A 20,492-nucleotide genomic window follows, 5' to 3' on the forward strand; every position below is an offset into this window, starting at 1 on the left:
GTTCAGTGAAAATACAGCAGGAAGGCAGTGTCACAAGTAGAGTTGCTCAAAATATTTCAAATGATCTATTTCCTATGAGGCACGGCTGTAGTTCAAGCAGAGTGAGCCATTCTCCCTGGGCAATGTAGTCTGACACAGAAGCCAGGTGTCTAGAGGAGAAAGGAAGCATGAAGGACCTGGAAATGCAGCTTGCTGAAGCCACTATGACTGCTTAGGCCAAAAAGTAAGACTACATATGTGCTGTGCCCCACTATTGATTGCAGGTTTGAAAGTTCATTTAAGTGTTGCATTCTAATTGCCCCATATGGACACTGCTGGAACAAACTCAAAAGGTACCTAGTGTACATTAATGTAGTTCTCTTTTGAAAGAGGATTAAGTTGATGTGAACTAGGTATCTTTTAGTTTGCACCAGTAGCATCCACCTGGGGCAGATAGTGCACAACATTTTGGTGTACTTGCCCATTCACATCCCTGTACTCTGCACTACTTGAGATTAACGTCAATTTGGCCCAAACCATTCTGTTTTAGGAATGCAGAAATTGTTTTTTTTTGGGGAGGTTTATGGAACATTGTGTTCCGGGAAGAGTTTTGACTTTCTGCCCCCTTTAGGAAGAAAAGGAATGTCCAATTTTCACAATTTCCCATAAGATGGAAATTCTCTTCCCCACTCTCAATTATTATTAGTCAGAATGATTATGAAAGTCTCAATGCTTTTTTAAAAAAATTTATAGCACTGAAATTTACAGCAAGGAGCCATAAGAGATGCCTTTTTTTGCCTTCAGACTTGAGTAACACTAAGTACATGAAGTGTTTGGGAGCAATACCACCCCCATTCCTGATTGAAGCTTGAGAGTGTTTTTTGCCTTTCTTCTGTAAATAATTCTGAGGAGAGTGGGACCAGTTGCTTTATTTTCATAAATCTCAGGAACCAGCCACACTGTGTTTGCAGGGGACACTGTTCAGTGTGGAAGAGGACACCTACACCTCGTGGAGGCAAAGTTGAAAGTTGTCAACTACATGAGAGATAAGTGGTAAAGTAACCCCTCCCCTCCATTCCTCACTTTCTTTCTGGACTAGTTTCAGCTGCTAGCTGGTTTTTACGGGACAGAAAGTAGTAAAAACAACCTGTCTGTACTTAACAGAGCACATGCTTGTATATGTTAATTCCTATGATCTTCCTACTGTGTACTTAAATATGTACATTCTATGTATCTAAGTACATGAGACAAGTTCAGTGTAGAGACAAACATAATACTGAGAACCAGACACAAGCTTTAAAGATTAGTAAAGACAGTTTATTGAGAGTTGCAAATACTAAAAATGTTGCTTCATTACTTCAGATTGCTCAAGGATTTCTCTATTCACTAATACTGTATAGCAGCTGTGCAGATACCCCACAACACTTGTACCATCTAAGACAATTAAATAGTTTTAATGCATCTGACAATGATAGTTGATGTCTTGGTAGTTCTAGATATATTGATGTAAAACAAGAGGAGAAAGTCTCCTTCCTTCTACAAGTAATGGGAAAATGCAGATTTATAGCCCAAGAACTTTGTTAGTGGAGTTCAGGTATTAGACAGTGAAGGGCATAAGTGAATAGTGTAGGGGACACAAAAGTATTTCTTGACTACATTAAAGTGTGGCTCTATAAAAACCTTTGTGTATGTGGATTGATTGGCCTGGCCCAGAGGGAAAACCAGGCTCCCAAATCCATATTGGAGAAGTGGAATATACAGGAAGTGGAAGATACAGGCGGATGCACTGCAAATTGAGACGGTCATAGTAATTTACATGACATTGAGAAATTATGTTTAAGCCTTTTCCTTGTGGCATGCTTGGTATCTGCCTTCCAGCCTTACTGTGTGGGATAGGGATTTTCGGCAATGACGATGCAGGATCAGGAATTGATCTGAGAGAAGCAGCATTAAAAATAGGAGTGTTCAGTCTGTCCATTTTACTCTGCCTCTGATCCAGCTGGATCTCAATTAGTTGCTGGAACAGGACCTTCTGCACAGGCTATAGGGCCTAGGTATGGAGTCAATTACTTCTGTTCATCGGGGCACCCCTGAAACAGACACAAGTTTGCTAGCTTTGGAGTCTGATGCTGGGGCCCTTTCACACTCAGATGCTTAGGTTTCAGGAGCTGTAGGATTCTCAGCATTTCCAGCCTCCTCTTCCCCTCTACTCTCACATGCTTTGGGCACAGAGGCGTGCAGAAGCTGGGACTCTTCTACCGGACTTTCAGGCACTGGATTTGCAGGGGTATCAGAAATTGGCAGTTCTTGAGGAGGTGCTAGTTGCGCCACATTCAGCTGCTGCTCTGGTTTTGCTACCTCAGGTGCCTGATCTTCTTCCCATTGAATTGTAGAATGCTCCCATCTCCCCTTGTCTCCTGCAAGACCACAAGGGGACTGGGAATCAGTGTCATTCTGCCAACTCTGGTTCTCCTTTAATTCTCTGATCTGGACAGGATGCAGAGTCTCCATCTCTTGTCTGACCTGGGCAGTAGGCTGGATCACAGACCCCAGTGGACTCTCTTGAGAAGTCTTGGGTTCTGCAAGGCCCATGCTAATGTCTTCCACAGTCTGCGTGTTTGTAGCAGTGTCCTGTGGAGCCCCTATGGCCTGCGCAGTTGACTGGGTCTCAGGTGGACCTTGTGCTACTAGCTGGGCTCCAGTCTCTCCTTTAGCCTCTGCAGCGGACTGGGCCTCAACCGTGCCTTGTGCAGTCCAGCTCTCTCTTGTAGCATATGCAGTGGTTCGGGCCTGCCTCTCTCGTGCAGTCTGCAAAGTAGGCTCAGCCTCTTCAGTGGCTTTTGTGGTAGATGCAGCTGGCAGGGAGGCTGCGGGCCCTGGCAGGGACTGAGCAGCAGGCGCTCTGTCCTGTGCAGCAGAATGGGCCCTAGACTCTTGTGCTCTGTCTGCATCAGGCCAAGCCTCAGTTTCTTCTGTTCTCTCTCCAGCAGACCAAGCCTCACCAACCTCTTGTTCAGACTCCATAGCACGCAATACCTCACTCTCTAAAGCAGGCTGGGTCTCCCCAGTGTCTTGTGTGGCCTGTGCAGAAGGCTGGATCTCTGCTCCTTGCAATCTTTGTGGAGCAAGCAGGGCTTCCCCAGGGTGCTGTGGGACCTCTTGCATGCTCTGTGTAGTAGGTCTAGCCTCAGCTGTGATTAGTGCACCCTGTGCAGCAGGCTGGTCCTCAGGAGTCTCAGACATGGGCTGGATCTCATTTTGAGGAATCTGTAGAGTAGGCTGGGTTTCATCAGTGTATTGGTGGGTCTCTTGCATGCTCTTTGCTGTAGGTTGGCCCTCAGCAATCACTGCTGTTGTCTGTACAGATGTCTCCGCCTTACCAGCTTCTTGCATTGCCTTGAATACAGGCCGATCCTCTATGTATTCTTCCATGATGCATGAAGCAGACTGCCAGTCCTGTTTTTGAGGCTGGGTCTCAGGATCTTGCTTGATCTCTGCATCCAGCAGAATCTTAGTTTCTTCTGCCCCCTCTACTGGGATTTCTGCAGCATGCTTGGACTCCCCATTATCTTTTAGAGTCTGTGCAACAAGCTGCCTGTCCTGTATTATCTTTGTATTCGGCTCAGGTTCTCTGACCTCCTGCTCCATCTTTGCAGCAAGCTGGGCATCAATCTCCTGTGAAGCCTTTTCTGTGCTCTGTACAGTAGCCAGGGCTTCACAGTCTCGTACAATCTGCAGCACAGACAGGGCTTCTTCCTTGTCTTCTAGCATCTCTTGTGGGCTGGGTGCAGCAGGCAGCTTGTTATACCTCATAGGCTGGGTTTCAACAGTGGCTTCCTCAGTGTCTTTTCTAGTCCTTGTGGGAGGTTGTGTCTCAGACCATTCAGAAGCCTCCTGTGAGGTCTGTGCAGTATGAAGTGTCTCACTAATCTCAGCAGCTCCTTCAGCCTTCTGGTCCTTAGATTTCTTATAAGAAAAACAGAACCCCTTCTTCTTACTGAGTTTGCACCCCATGCTGAAGGCCTATAGCAGTAGCCCAGCTAGAAATACTCTGAAGTGGCTTCACTGTTTCTGGTGCCCTCAATACAGTGCAGGTAGGCTCTTGCTTTCTGTGCCAGAAGTACCCTGGTAGCCGGCAAAGATCTCACCTGCAAGATATGAACAATACACAGTTTGGCTACTCGGTCATTGCAAAAGAATGCCTGGTACATGGGCCAAGGCACACCAGACACCAGCTGCCATCCATCTTCTGGAAGGGCTGCTGTGCCATTCAGAAACTACTACTGCAGTAGGAGTGAAGAGTGTGCTAGGACCAATAACCTAGAGTACCCCAACAATACCCAAACTAAGCTTATTACTACAGTGGAGATTCAGTGAACTCTGCATGTGTGTTTTTAAATATGATGAACATATGCAGCTCAGTTCACCTGACTGCATATAGTCAAGAGTTTGTGTCTCTCTCCCCCTGCATCTCCATCCACAAAACAAAACTATGGCAGAGAAGATACAATACAAGAGATACCAGCAGTCCTTGAGAAAACAAACAGCAAGCTGTTTAATTGGAGCCGGGTAAGGGCATTCCTCAACTAGACTGGCAACATTTACGATTCCCAGACCTAAGCCTAGGATCAAAGAGGATACTAGAATCTTAAATAGGCCAGCCTAGGGAAGGGCAGGTTGTCAGCAGTAGCCAGAAATGAGCTTCTGACCAAGAAAGGCAAGCTCAGATGCTCAGAGATATTTAGGTTTCTAATTCCCATTGATTTCAATAGAAGTTAGTCCCCTAAATACCTTTGAGGATACAGGACACAGACATCAATCAGGCCATCTTCCAACCTAAAGATGGAGGTAACTCTGAAGAATAAAGTGTACTGAGGCTTGCAAGGAAAGATTAAGTTTGAGGCAAGGGGGAAGATATACATCTAGTTCCTTTGTACCATATGCTATGTATCTTTGGTACAAAATATGCTGTATTTTGAAGAAGTTGTTTGACTCACTTCAATCAGCTCCTGTTACAGGATCCTGTAAGAAAAGGGCTTACAGCTGTCACACTGTTGGATTAACATGGTTGATAGATAAGAAGGCTATAGCCCAAAGATCCTGTGTAAGAGGGTTAGGGCCACATTGTTCCACCCAGAGAGGGGTGAAGGTAGCAAAACCTGTCCCCATGGGGATGTACTTGACAGTAACTAAAAGGGGTTTAAAGCACAGCTTGCCCTGCAACCATGACCATTACATATAGTAGAAGAATGTTTACTGCCTACCTCACTCACCTGCTTTGTCCCCCACAACATAAGTTCATCTGCATAGCCCCTCCAGCTTCAATACAATGCATCTCTAGGTATAGTCTCATGGATTTACATGTTAAGAGGTTTAAGCTTCAAACTAGCAAATCTTACAGAGGGGTAGCCAGGTTAGTTTGAATACAGCAAAAACAAGAGTCCTGTAGCACTTTAAAGACTAACAGATTTAATTTCTTCAGGCATAAGCTTTCGTGGGCTGCAACCCACTTTGTCAGATGCAAGAAATAGAAATCAGTTTTGTCTCATAGCAAGACTAAGAATAAAGCCAGTGTAATTAGCTTTTGATGATGCAAATTCAGGTTACTGTCCCACAGCTGCAGTGTTTCTGCAGAGAGAACTAAGGAGTAGTTGTGTTAAGCACGGTGGGGCATTATTTCATGATGCAGAGTTGTTCTGTCATTTCACAAGATATAGTATTCAGCCTCAACCAGGAGCAAGCCTAATTCACTGACATTAGGAGTAACATATTTTCAGACAGAAGTCATCTGTTAGGGCAGCTATTGTTAGCAAAGCAAGTTTAAGGGAAGGCAACTTTTTATTAAAAAGTACAAAGCTGTATTTATTCAGAATCTTGTCTGCTTGCTTTAGCAACAAGGAAGTTATTGCTTTCCACATTTCATCTCTGCAAAGTCAGGCCAGCTGAAAGGCAGAAGAATTGTCTATATTGGGTTAGGAAACGAGGAACTTTTAAATAACTTCCAGTTGCAGCAGCAAGTTGTGCCTTAGAAAACCCCTATACAAGTCACTTTGCCATCTGGCAACACAATAACGTACCTCAGCAGGAATTCACTTTGCAATCCCTCCAATTACAGAAAATACATATATTCCTCTCCCCCATATTATATTTACAGAGTTAATTTTCAGAGAACCAGCCCCACGACCAAGATTCTTTCTAAGTCTCTAAAAATACAACATATGTCCACACATATTATTGTTAGACTAATTAGGCTTCAGAAACATGCAAGAGAAGAACCACATCCAAAAATATGTCTCACCCCTTTTTAAACACAGTAATGAAAGAACTAGGTAAATATTTAATTAATCACATAAATACCCACTTACCAGTCCCCTGTAAAATAATCAGAGGTTTTAACACTACAGCTTCAGTTAAACCATCCACACCTACCCCTCTGTCTTCAAGCTGGATTTAAATAGGGCTGGGTGTCTCCAAAATCACTTTCCCTCAGTTCTCTGAACATTAGTTCCTCTGAAAGACTGTTCCCATACACTATGATCCCTATTTGTGTATACTCTAAACATGGATGGAGATGAATGTCCCGTTTTGTGACATTTTGAACTGTTGTGTGGCTGGTCCTCTATGTTTAGGATACAAATATTTTAATCACTTTGTATATAGCTTTAAAAGGTAAAAATAAAGCAAGAACAAAATGCATTATGTACTGACATTCATGCAAACTGAGGATGGTTGCTAACTATACAGGGACACTGTCATGTAACATAGTCCTATGCACAGATAAGACTTAGTAAAGATGATTTTGAAGGCAAAGTCATTGGCAATATCCTGCACCACGCAGCTGGGTTTGAAAATTATCTGTTTCTGATCTCCTCAATTGGCCAGTCTCGCAGAGTTAGGCCCTCATCCTGCAAAGCTTTAAACTGTAAGCATGTACTTACTTCAAGCATGTATTGTGAGCAGTCCCATTGGACATCAGTGGACATACGTGCTTAAAGTTAAGACGTGTGTAAGTATTTGCAGGCTCACGGCCTTAGCTGTTTTACTGAGATTGTACATTCATTGATATCTTAACCTGAACTGACCACTCACCATCAGACATCACAGGAGTCACAGAAGCGGCATCACTCTTGCTCTGTCCACCACCAGAAAGTCAAACATAAACAGATCACGTGTGTATTACAGAAAGGGAAATTCCCACTGAAAAATGAATAAACCCCAAAGGCAGTCTTGATCATGCTCTGGCCCCAGTGGTACATTTAGGCATGATCAGATGGATCACCTGGGCTAGACCCCATCATTTTTTAACCTGACTCTCAAATTTTATGATTCCAAAAAGGAGATTGTGGCCCTGTATTTCTGGTATATCCAGGCCATTTTTGGCCTTCATCTCTTTTCACTTCCTGTCTTCAGCTGAGATCTAGCACCTGCCTGTACAATAATAAAAATAACAACAACATAAGGCTTTCCTGTCACTAGTAACTGTGCTGGTTATGCGTCCACACTAAATGCAAAGTGCTTGTTAGCTAACATGCTTTCCTATACTACAACACTGGGAAAATTAATATTATCGTGCATGTAGGTGCTAGATCACAGCTAAAGACAGGAAATGAAAAGCAATGAATGAAAATGGCATGGATTACACCAAAAATGCAGGGCTACAATCTCCTTTTATATAGAACAAAGAAGTGAGGTTGGGCATTTTTGCAGCAGCCTGGGCAGTAGGAGAATGGATATAGTCACCAAGGGATAAGCCTTTCACTTACACATAGTTCTAGATAAGCCTCCTTTGGAACTCAACAAAAACTAGGGACAATTCTCCCACTTGTTTAACTTCAGTCAAGTCACAACAGGGACACATTTAGCCCCACATACCTCTAGCCCTAGGCCCTTTAGACAACTTTTTTTTTTTATGAGCAATTGAATATTTAACCTCTCAGAGGTCATTTAACAGCGTGGGAGTGTCTCCTTCTTCTGGAGGCAGATCATCAGCTAGTGTAAGTTGTGATAGTGCTATTGACTCCAATGGAGCAATGAAAATTTACACAAGCAGATCTACCTTTCTGTGCACCAGAGGGCAATATTATACACGGGACAGGTTGGTAGTAATCTTTATGTTTTGTGACCCTGAAGGTTGAAGTGATTGGAGACGCACTCTGTCCTTTGTAAGAATTGCAATTTACCATTCTTAATTTGAGATGCTAGCCTCAACCCCACTGCAGATAAAGGAAGTTCTGGAGCTAGCTGAACTGGTTTATTAGTTATGACAAACCAGCAAGATAGGATTATTTCTTTGTAGTTTCATCAAGTCTCTGGCTTCAAGTACAACAGGCGTCTAGGGGACACTGCTTAGCTTAAAGTACTTTTCTGTTACTCTAGGTAAGGGTTGACACTATTTCTGAAAGCCAGTGAGACAACACATATGGCCAAGCAACAAAACCCATTTTTAAACCGCTCTTGTACATAGTTTCAGCTGCTGGGTCGTTTCTTTGGCAGACAAGAGCATCTTACCAGTGTTCTATTGTTACCAGTGGATGGCTTTATATTTGAAAAGTTGTAGCCCTCTTTTGTGGATGTTACTAGGCTCTGCTTCACGGTATGACTTCACAAATTTTGTGAGTGTAGCTTAAACTGTTTTAAGGAATATTTTGTCATTTTAGTCTTGAATTTGGCTGTATGGAGAACAAGTGCTTAGCTACAGGTTAGAATTACTCTTCGGGTAGCAGGGAAATACTGCTATCTGAGTTGAGACAGGTTTCTTGATGTAGAATGACAATCAAGCAGCCCCTAGGAATGGCTCTACCACTGCAAGGTAGTGAGAGTATGAGACTTCAGAGAGCAAATGCTGTAGGGAGCCATTTGTCACGATGTTACTAAGTGAGGTATTGGAGATGCATCTCCCCCTCCCCACCTCTTTTTAAGATCCGATTCTGCAACAGAGACTCTCTCTCATTTATCAGGTGGGCACACTTTTTCCTTGGAACTATAAACTCCCCCCCGACAGGGGCTATTAAGAGCTTCCTATCTGTGCTTTAATTTCATGTGTCCTCAGCCTTCTGAAATCGTGAAGAGCTGCTGAACTGTATAGCTAGGCAGCTTGTTAAGATGAAGCTTTTGTATGTTGGTCACTGTCTTTTTGCTGCCATGTAAAGTAAAACCAGCCCATTGACAGGCAGAACCCTTAGAAGTTGTTTCTCTCCCTTTAAGCCACCCATTAAGTAATGTCCCAGAAGTTCTTACATAGTAACTATTTTATGATCATTGCACTGACTGTTACAAACATTAAAAAGTCCATTGATCTTTCAGGTTGCATACATTGACCCACATATTCCAATAGAGACTATATTTCCCATCTTGTCTTGTCAAATTGAAAAAGGGACATCACATTAACTTTTAAAGATACAATGGATGCACTGAAGTTAAGTATCTTTATTTCTTTGGTTATCAGTGACTATACCTACCCAACAATGGATCTGAAAATGTGGCAATTCATGCAGTGACCCACAGCTATTCTCTAAAGACAAAGCTTAAGGGCAATTCAAATGAAAGACACTCAAGACACATAGTTTAGTGAAATAGTTTAGTGATTAGCATTGTAAAAACACCTAAGGGTGTTGGGATAGGGGAGCATTCATCCACCATATTAAAAATAAAGTCTCAAAGTAAGAGTGTAAAATCCATAGAAAATATTCAATTGGCTTGGCATCTTACAAGAGCAAGCTACCAAGTCCCCTTTACACAGTGAGAGGGATGACAATGCATTGCAAATAGTTACTGAAGTGTGCTGCCCTGTCTTCCCACTCTTTAAATATTTTTGCCCCATCCCTCACCCCACTCCATGGTGGTATCCAGGCATGAGACTGAACTACAGCTATGCATTCACTGAAGAACTGTAGACAGGGTTTACTGTCCATTTTACTATGATACTGATCCAGCTGGATTGCAATTAGTTGCTGCAACAGCAGATGAAATTAGCTCTTCTGCTGGGGCTGTAGCTCCTACAGACACAGAGAGAGTCAGTTTCTTCTGTTGTCTGGGACTCCCCTGAATCCAGTGCAGCTTCATTGTTGCTAGATCTTGGGCCTGAAGCTGGGACTACTTCACGCTCAGATCCTTGGGTTTCTGGGGCTGAGAGAGTCCAAGGATTTGCAGTTTCCTCTTCCCCCCTGCTCTTGTGCATTTCAGGCACTGAGGCTTCCAGAAGCTGGGAATCTACTTCCTGTCTCCCAAGCACTGGATTCACAGGGGCATCAGTCCCAGCAGTAGAAGTTGACACAGCCTCTTGAAATGACAGTTTCTCCATGTCCTGTTTCTGCTCATGCACTACTACTGCAGTGGCCTCTAGTTCAGGTGCCTGATCTTCCTCAGTAGTTAAAGAGTTCCCCTCTTTTGCCTTATTTTCTGTCAGAGCACTAGGGACTCTGGGATGTTTGACATTCTGCTGACATTGAACATTCTTCAATTCTGTCGTCTTTTCACCATACAAGGTCTCCATCTTTTGTGTCATCCGTACCGTAGGCTGCCTCTCTTGCATGGTTGAGTCACTAGAGTGGTTCATAGACTGCAGTACATTCTCTTCAGGCACCCTGCATACTCTAGAGACCATGCTGGTGTCTTGCAGAATGGATTCGACTGCATTCTCTGGTGTCACTTGTTTGGTCTCTGCTGAGGCTAAGCTTAATACAGTCTCTTGTGCAGTCTGAATGTTGGCTTGGGACCCAGTCTCTTCCATGGTTTGTGCAAACTGGTCTCTTACAGTTAGTTGACCGGTCTGTGCCGCTGGCTGGGCCCCATCAGTATCTTGCATGTACTCTGCAATAGAGCAAGTTTCGTTCTCTGTTGTGATTTGTGCAGCAAGCTGAGGCTCTGTCTTTCCTGTGGGGCCTTCACTCATCTCTGCAAGAGGCTGGGTCTCAGAGTCTCTAGCAGCTTCAGTTTCTTCTGTGGCCTGTGCAGCATGATCTTGCTCAGACACTTCCATGGTTTGAGTGGGAGACTGGTTCTCAATCCATGCTAAAGCTTCTGGTGAGGTCTGTGCAGTAGATGGAGTCTCACTAACCTTAGCAGTTGCTTCCTCAGCCTTCTGTTTTTTATGTTTTGCATAAGTCGCACAGAACCCCTTTTTGCTGAACTTGCTCCCCATGGTGGAGTTCTACAGCAGCACCTGCAAGATAGAACACCTACATATTTTAGACGCTTAATTATGACAAGGAAACCCTGCTACACACAGAACAACACTTAACTACCTCCTGTACACAGACACACACCCCTTTGAGGGTGAGGGTTGCGTTCTAGTAGCAGACTGGGCTAATAGGAGGGGCTAACATTCTGCATGACAGAACTAGTAACCCAAATTGTATACTTTATAGAAGGACTGTGGCCTAACTGCTGGCTTCCTGCCCACTACCCCAACTATACGCATTAAGACAAAGGTCCTGCATTTAGATTCACAGGGATACTGCAGTTGTCTATGCAAGCCATGCAGCATCAGAGCTTATTTTATTACTTGGAGCAGCAGTGCTAAGAGACGCTACGTATAGCATGCAGGATAGAATCCAGTTCACTCTCCCATAGCTGCACTGGTTCTACAGGGTTTGTGACAGAAGTAAGACAGTTTGCTATTTGCAAAGCAAGCTGGAATGGCTAGTCTGACTGTCGGTAGGAAAGTGGCTAATACAAATTCCTCTGCCATTCCGTAGAACATATTTTAACTTCCTCTTGTTTACAAGGCAAAGCCATTGATATTAAGAAAACATGCATTAGAGATTGATTATAGAGCAGTTATGGTTCAAAAAGCCAGGGTAAGAAATGCACCTTTTACTAAAGAGATAATTTTGTGTAAGTGATTATCTATTTACTTACAGAGCAAAGTTATTGTTTCTTTTTTTTAGTTGGGTAGTCAATAAGAAAATTTCATTTTGCTTGATGCAAGTACAGCTATTAACTAAGCTCCAGCTCTATGAACAAGTTCTGCCCTGAACTATAGCTGGGCAAATCAATTTGAGAAAATAGGGTTGTACAGATGTACCTGAGAGAAGACTTGGGCTCTGCAATGTGCTTACAGAGTTCTTCATATTGAGGGGCTACAGAACCTCAAATGTCATATTTTTCAGCAACTATTTGAATAAGAACTAGCCAACCCCTCCAACAAGACATTTTTCACTGTAATTGTGAATTAACTCCACTTTAACATGATCCATTGGAATTAAAGATCTGGGGAAGTACTTGCATTCTTGCACTGAAATAGATATTTACTTACCAGTCTCTTATAACACAGCTTCTAAAACACCACACTATCTCCAAAGCTATAAATTATATTAAATCCTCAACACCTATCTTTCCCCCCACAAGTTGGTGTTAAATAGGCCTGGGAAGCCACACAAAATCACTTCCCTGCAGCTCCCTGAACATTAGTTCCACCAAATCATGGTTCCTGTCCTTTATGGTTGCTGTTGGGACAACAAATGTTGTGACTACACTCCTTATATTCAGGATCTAGATATATCTGGCAATTTTATAGTTTGCTTTACAATTTATATATGAAATAAAATAAAATGCAACATGTGATTATGACAGTTGATGATCACTGGCAATACACAATGTAGACACACTGTTGTGAAGCAGGCTAGGCACATGCAAACCTAAGATATTGTTTTTGAAAGAACAGACTTTAGCATTATCTTGTTCTAAGCAGGCTGTGATGATAACCAACCCCTTCACTCCTTTTCTATCATGTACAAGGATGGTCAGACTTGCAGGGTTTGTGGTTTTGTTGCGGTTGCAGAGTCAGCCGATGTCCCTAATTTGAGCTGATCATGCAGTGCTGTTGCATCACCAGTCTTGTTTAGATCACTGGTGGGTATTGAGATATGGTATAATAACGGCACATGTACAATATGGAAAGAGGAATCCACTTCAAATAACAAATCAACCCCAACGACAGGATGACAGAGGCAGATCTTGAGCATGCTCCAGAACCCGAAGAGGATTAAATCAGGATAAATGGATCTGGTGGTCCAGACCCATACATTTTCCAAATGGGTTTCAAGTTTTGTGACTCCACTACCCCACTTCCTAGAAATACACAATACGATATGATGTCAGCGATATCCACTTCCATCCCCTCAGAATATGAAATCAGTTTTAGGACTCCACATTTTCAGTCAGCTCAGCCAGTATTTGACTTTAATCTGCTCACCTTCTATGAGGTCTATCGCCTGCCAAGGAAAGTGCTAAATCAGCCTCCCCATCTCTAGTATCTATGATGTCTCTAAAGAGCTCACCTAAATCACATGCCCATATTAAATGGAGAGAGGTTGCTCTGTAGTGCCTTTATATAACTCTTCCTAAAATGCTTTTATGTATTTGCTGTTGGGCTTCAATTTAAGCAAAGAATGTAAGCAGCAGATGATTGAAATTGACAACGGAATGCACTCGGCAATGAAAAGCTGAAATGGCCATTACCCTTCTCTGCACCCCTTTCTCCCATTACTTCACAGACAAGCCTTTCATTTTTTTCACATATATTTCACTCAGATCCTTAACTCACTTGGACTTACTCAAGGAGGAAAGAAAATTTCACTTCTTTTCATAGGATCTTCTGACTGCCCCCTGGCAATGTGAGCAGCGGCATAACAAGGCCCCGGGAGTCCCTGGTGTAAGAATAGTTTAGGGACCCTCTTCCAATTCTGAAATCCACCCCCTTCAACTCCTCCACAGACCCAGTCCAGTCCTCCTCCACCCTTCTAATTCCTGTCTAGATCCCCATAGTCCCAATCCAGCCCCGTTCCAGTTCCCCTACAGCCCTAATCCATTCCGCCCTCCATCCCTAGGTCCTGCCCAGCTCCCAGAGGCCACTCAAGACAATCTGCCACACTAGGGAGAAATTAGGTGTGCTCCCCCCACATGCCACTCCTGAATCGTGATAGGCACTGTGACCAGGGGATCACACTAAGCACTCAGATATGACCCAGCCACCGCTCTGTCATGATGGAGGGGCAACTGGGCCAAACTTGAGCAGTGATGTGATCCTATGTGCCAGGGCACATGCCTGGAGCAGGGATCTGGGCTCAGCCCTGAGGCACACAGGAGCCACCGCTGTGGGATGAGTGTGGAGTGGGTTCGCTGTCAATCCCTGGGCCCAGCGCTCCCTTGTTGGCCCCTCTGGTTGGGCACCCATAGCTTCTTGGACCTAGGTGTGACTGCACCATTGTACTATTGCTGTTAAGTCACTGGTGAGATGTTGTTCACCAGGAAATGGGCATAACCCTACATGATCATGACAAAAGTCAGTATGTGACAAAAACATAGGTGGCCAAGTTCATCCCTAGTGTAAGTGAAGTCAGTGTAACAACGCCAGGGATAAACGGATATATTACTAGAGCATTGTACAATCTGTAAAATGAGTAATGAATCAAAGAGATTACACTGTGCATCTTTTATACAGCAGGAAACTGTGAACTGTGCATTGCAGAGCAAGTGTAAATATGTGAAGAGAGTATCCTAAAATATATTCCCTTCCAGCTTGGTAAACCATTACCACTGAGGGAATTCTTAATCAGGGGATATGGTGTTAACCACACCACTGGTCATAAAAAACCTTTAGCCTAGTTAAGTATAGGATTTTTGGCACCATCAACACATACAACAGAGTCGAGGTTTTGGGCCAATCTCTTTGTGAGGTCAAAAAGCCCTATAAACTAAAGGTCACTGGCAAATGCTCTAGCAATGGGGCCTAGGGAATAGAGCACTAGACTAGGATTCAGGTGACCTAGTTTCTAGTCCTCATTCTGTCATTGGCCTGCTGGGTGACTGTGGGCAAGTCAATTCAATTTCTCGTGCCTCAATTTCTCGACTTGTAAAATGGGTATAATGATACTGGCCTTCTTTGTAAAACTCTTTGAAATTTACTGATGAAAAGTACTAGATCAGAGATAGGTATTAAGAGACTGAACAAGGACTCCTGTACTCAGTCAGTGTGGACTTTGAGGTAGTTTCTCAAAAAGCAGAGAGTAGACAGATAAGCAACTAACCCCATTTCTAGACTTGTTTCCTCTCTCTGGGCACCCCTCCACTACTTAGGGCTTTCTTTGAAATTTTTGGCAGGTAGGATCAGGTCATCAGTATGCTAAAGAGCCATTAACAGGGCAGAGTTGTATAAGCAACCACTCATACGTCATCCCAAACTACATTTCCCGGTTGTGCTGTAGACTGTTTTGTATAAATAGCTAAGTTGTTAATCAAGTAAAAATAAAGGAACACTAACTTGTTGTACACTTGAACTTTATAATACGAAGAGAAAGTGTAAAAGTACAGGCCAGAATGGAGAAGCATTTTCAAAACACCATAAGCACACATTGTGATTTGCAAAACAATAGTAATACATTTTTATTATGGAAGAGCCAAAGAGTCCCAACTGAGAATGTGGTTCTATTGCCCTGGGTGATGTACAGAGACACTCTCTGCCTGGGAGAGTTCACAACCTAACAGCCACAAAGAAAGGGTAGGATTGAAGAACAGTTTGAGAAAAAGACATACAGAGTAGGCTAAGACACAGTCCCTCTACAGCCCAGGAAAATCATGATATACAGAATAGATATTTGTAACTAGCTAGTCAGGGGCAGAGTTAGAACTAGAACTGAGGCCCCTTGAGATACTCCTCATGAAAACTCTGAGCTAATGCTAACTCTCAAGCTTGATTGAGAAAGGAAGATAGAGACAGGAGGCATAGGGTAAGAGAATGCAAATTAACAGGGAAGGGAATGAATTTAAGCTGTAAGCTGAGCAGCACTTGGACTTGCTTTTAAGGCTCCTAGCTAGAGCCAAGGAGCATACAGGTAGAGTTGGGGGCAAAAAAGCAGAATTCCAGGTTTGAAGTGCTATTGTAGCATGAAAAGTGACAGAGTGGGGCACATTCTTGTCCACCTAAACAGTTTGAGCTGGCATTTGCTCAACTGGAAGTTAAAAGCACTTATTTGAAAAAGTAGTTTCCCTTCCCTTTTAACACCACCACTCAAAGGACCTATCCACTGACAGGAGCAGACAGTTTTGTTAATGCAGAAGACATAATAGTCCAGATTGGCTCTGCAGTGCTGTGCTAGAGTAACTCAGCTAATGGCAAGGAAGGGCTTGGTTGACACTAAGTTAAGCCAGTTTGTGCACAGCTGAATGTTAACTAGAAGCCTCCCTACTTCTGAATTTAAGTACAAGGAGATGCAAAACGTAGGTGGTTGCGCAGAATCCTAAACAGGGAATTTTCCAAGGCCAAACTCATCACACGAGTAGCACCTTTGACCTATTTCTGACCCATTGGATTTGTGCTCTTAAATCACTTAGAGCCTGCTTCACATAGATACAAGTATTGCAACGTCTAACCCCCTTGCCTGGTGAAGCTTAGTGCCATTTATGCTCCCAGGCATTAAAGAAGCCAGCAAGTAACCACCCATGTGAGGCAGGAGTGAGTCAGAGGGTTTATGGCCCAGAGCAATGGGAGTTCAGCATGTAGGTGCCCCATAGACAGGCCACCGCCTTCCTCTCAGCTAGGAGCACTCTAGTGGACAGTACAGCATAAGGCAGGTCAGCCTTTTTCCCCTGAAGGAAAGAGGCTGGACTGACCCATATGCTCAGTCAGGGCACTCCTCCAGATATGGGATACCCTGCTTCAAATTCCCACTCTGCCAGGTGCCCACGCTCCAGGTGAGTGTCCTAAACAAGGCGCTTGAGTGTTCTGGGGTGGGTCTTTCCATCTCTCAGAGCTGTTCTACTCTGAAATATTTAAGTATTCCTTGGGCCTGAGGGAGACTCAGGCTCATGCCTTGCTCTCAGTCAGGCACAGTAGAGATCCAAACGGTCTCCCACCTCTCAGAGGAGTGCCCTAACCACTGGGATATTGGACATGCTCATGCACCCCAGCTCTTGTGGGGTGAGAAGTGTCTGGCTGGTGACAGAACACCTGGAGGATTGAGCCCCACTGGCACGACAGGCAGTGGGCACCTAGTTGGAAAATCCCACTTCGGGGCCACCAGGGCTTTGACTTTCACTATGGCTCTTAACAGCTTGTTAGTTTCAGCGTGGGATCAGAGCTTGGGTCTCTGCAGGTGCTGAGCAGTGAAAACTTAAATGCCTGCAGAGTCAGACAGCAACTGAGTCCTGGTATTGAGAATGTGACTGGTGCTTAGGTGTTGGCCTGAAGCATTTGCCTTTTTAGGTGCCTAGGAGTACCTTATTCGTGTTCAGAAACCCCTCGCTCCTGCCCCTATGTCCCACACAAGGCTGTGGCTATGAAGTATTAGGAAGATCTAGAGAGACATACCTTGCAGCAATCATAAATAGTATTTATTGGCAGTTACATTAAGACAGGTCATCTTGTGACTTCAGGTTGTAATACAGATTCCATGCCCATTACTCAACACACATATGCAGGGAATATAATGTTGTCTGGTTCCATTATTTACAGTTGCATTAGCTTCAATACACCCATTGCACATGATTCTCAGTGACAGAATTTAAATCCCAGAAATGAGAGCCTAAATTATCATGACCAGATCTATTAACAGAAGGACAGTAGATTCAGTCAGTCATAGCGACATGCTATTTCATGGGAACACTGCAAGAAAATTTGAAGGATGTTAGTTTACAAAACGAAAGTTGTTAGCTCATTTAAGTGGGGTTTGCTAATGAACCTTCCCTCCCCATTCAGCCAACACTTTACCTTAGTCTTAAAATCATCCTACAACCCCTATCAGACTACTATTAAAGATTAACAGGATCATGCAAAAGGTAGATTCGAGTATCACTCCAGTCCCCCATCACAACAGAAGTACATTCTCAGGAGTTCAGCCTCTAGGGCACCTGTAGTTTGAGTGGGGACTTCATCTGGGTAGTTAACAGAATGCATTGTGCCCCACCAGTTCTTTGGACTCCTTTCTCCACTGCACAGGACATTCTCTTGGGGAAGACGTGGCTTGAGGTCAGAGCGATGAACGCATCAAGTACAACTCAGATTATTTCACTCTGGCTCTGCTACAGTGAGTTTCTCAAACAGGTTGAATTCTGCTGGATTGCAAGACTCAAGGCGACAGGAATGAAGTCTAACACTTTGGTTACAGGCTCTGTGCTTAAAAAAAGCAAGCTATTATTTCTAACAAATCCTGTCTGATGCTGGAGTCTCGCCACACTGGATGCCTTGGGCTTTGGAAGTTGACATTCTTCAGCCTGGTCTTAATCTCTGCTCTCCTCTACTTTAGAGAGAGTGACTTCCTGAGGATGGGGTAGATCAGCCTCTCTGCAAGCAGCAGAAGCCACAGGCTCTTCTTCAGTGTGCTGCTGCACCTCTGATTTTGCACCAGCACTTGCCTCTGATTCCTGGCTCTCTGTAGAGTCCTCCTTGCTGTCCTTGTTTTCAGCCTGGGAATCTTTGCCACTCTCCAGCTCTGTGCACTCTGCTGCAGGCTGGGCCTTGCTTGTTTTTCCTTCATCTTTATGGTCTTCAGCTGTTTCTTTGGTTGCCCTGATCCCCTTCTTGCCAAGTTTGCCTCCCATGGGTGGGGTGCTGGAGCAAACTCTGAACCAAGTGACAGCAAGAACTCCCCACCTCTTCACAGCAGCACTAAGAGGAACAGAAAAGGCTGCTGGGCTTCTGTCTGAGGTATATTATAGTGACCACCAAAGAGGAACTCAGCTGTAAGACAGAAGGAACAACATGAGCAGCCAAGCATTTTAGCCACTTACTCAATCCTATAGAGGAATATGGGTTAAAAAAGTGTGTTTGTTTATTTTACAAGTTAATATAGGCCCGCTTGGTAATGATAGCTGGTCAGCTACTACTGTATTTCTTTATTACAGCAGTATCAGATAGAAAAAGCAGGTAATTATCTTTACAGTTAACATTCAGATGAGTAATACTACAGATAGAACCTTATTGCCACTGACCAACAGGTGTCACATGAAGCTGAACATTAAAGGGCTAGAATGTGTTTGTCCTGTTACTCACTCCCAGTTTATCAAGTCAGAAGTAGTTTTCCCATTTTAACTCATCCAGCAACCCAAACTAAGTTTTATAGCTTCACTAATCACAGGAGAGAGAGCTCTGAAGTCAAGAACTGTGCATTATATTATGACTGCAGATAGGAGAAAAAGGAAGAATCTAGCCTAGAGAGAGGTTTGGAATGTGGCACCAAAAACAAGAATTATTTGTTTACATAAATAAAACAAGCACATGTTACTTTACAAAGTTATTAACTGATCACAGCCAAGTTATGAGTTATAGTAAAGTATCCTATTATTACAGATATTACTCAGACACCCCCTTATCCTACCTCCTTACCATACATTCTTAGAAACAAGTTAACCCAAAATTTATCTTTGCAAAGTCTAAAGTCATCTAAGTTTTTCTCATTTTAGTCTGCAAGACCATTAAGGAAGAAACAATATTTATTTTGTTTTTAAGACTTTATATTTCAATTACCCTGATTGTTAACAACAACAAAAACCCCTACCCAGTCCCATTATGCTTTATAGATATAAAACACATCATCACACTACATACTAACTAAGGAGCCAGGAAACATTTTTAACACTTAAATAAAAAGGAAAAAAATCTCTTACCAACCTACAAAAACCACCAGCTTCTACAGTTGCATACCCTGCATTAGATCCTCCTAAACTATACCCTTTACCAGCCAGCTAACCTTATATAGAGCTACATGGCCACACAGAAATATTTCCCCACATTCCCTAGACATTAGTTCCACCAAATCTTTGTTCCGTATCTCCGTTGTTCACTGTTATAGCATCTAAAGAATGGGGATGTATGTTACACTTAACAAAGTTTTTAAAACTTGTGTGGCTGCATCATTTATATGCAGACTTCAGACTTCTTTTGCTTTTTCCTGTTGTCTTTTACTTTGTAATAATAATAATAATAATAATTAATAATAAACATTTTAAAAATCTATAGTTATACACATATAGATTCTTGTGCCCTTTTCTGTGTTCTTGGCTGGGTTCCCAACATACTATATAATATGGTGTTATATGTGTTCATGCAAATTATGACCCGATTTTCAGCTGTAATGAGCTCCTAAACCTCCCAGTGAAATCAATGAGAGCTGCAGATACTTAGTAGCTCTGAAAGACTTGACACTTGTGTGCAGACAGACTGTTGCACAGCAAAATAGGGGCATATATAACTCACTGGTCAATGTGTGTCTCATGTCCCCCTCTGTGGGATGTGATCCACAGATGATGTCTGTTACAGCTCTCACCTAGAATGTTTGGGTGTTTAGCTTGAGCTATAGTAATTCATGCTTCTAGTTCTAAAGAACTCTGGTTCAGTTGTAGTGTTGAAAAAGACAGCAGCTGTACCAGGCTTGTCTAGGGATTGTCTAGAACTTGAGCTATTTTGGGCTTCAGAGTCTTAGGATGAGCTTCCTCAGTTCAGAGGACATATGTAACCCATGGGTCAGTATGTCTTTTGTACTCAGCTCTGTAGATGATCCACAGAGGATGCAAATTTG

At 43.2% G+C, this 20,492-nt stretch overlaps 2 protein-coding genes and 1 long non-coding RNA gene across 3 annotated transcripts; all 3 read right to left on the reverse strand.

Annotated features, from left to right (window-relative positions):
• Positions 1–303: 303 nt before the first annotated feature.
• LOC137163889 (retinitis pigmentosa 1-like 1 protein) lies at positions 304–6,405 on the reverse strand. The gene is made up of 2 exons (XM_067564337.1): positions 6,345–6,405; positions 304–4,127 (listed from the first exon to the last, which is right to left on the reverse strand). Exon 2 carries the CDS (start codon positions 3,991–3,993, stop codon positions 2,134–2,136), a length of 1,860 nt encoding a protein of 619 aa, XP_067420438.1. The 5' UTR covers positions 3,994–4,127; positions 6,345–6,405; the 3' UTR covers positions 304–2,133.
• Positions 6,406–8,806: 2,401 nt separating this feature from the next.
• On the reverse strand, positions 8,807–12,304 carry LOC137163895 (uro-adherence factor A-like). Its single transcript, XM_067564350.1, has 2 exons — positions 12,236–12,304; positions 8,807–11,140 (listed from the first exon to the last, which is right to left on the reverse strand). The coding sequence occupies exon 2, from the start codon at positions 11,117–11,119 to the stop codon at positions 9,923–9,925; it is 1,197 nt and encodes a 398-aa protein (XP_067420451.1). The 5' UTR covers positions 11,120–11,140; positions 12,236–12,304; the 3' UTR covers positions 8,807–9,922.
• A 4,984-nt stretch (positions 12,305–17,288) lies between these two features.
• Positions 17,289–19,641, reverse strand: LOC137163902 (uncharacterized). The gene is made up of 2 exons (XR_010922871.1): positions 19,586–19,641; positions 17,289–18,655 (listed from the first exon to the last, which is right to left on the reverse strand). It is a non-coding gene; the product is annotated as an uncharacterized lncRNA (long non-coding RNA).
• Positions 19,642–20,492: the final 851 nt, after the last annotated feature.

The sequence above is a fragment of the Emydura macquarii genome, unplaced genomic scaffold (assembly GCF_026122565.2).
Source record: "Emydura macquarii macquarii isolate MOO-44397 ecotype Brisbane River unplaced genomic scaffold, CSIRO-AGI_Emac_v2 contig_312, whole genome shotgun sequence".
In the NCBI taxonomy this organism is placed as follows: domain Eukaryota; kingdom Metazoa; phylum Chordata; order Testudines; family Chelidae; genus Emydura; species Emydura macquarii.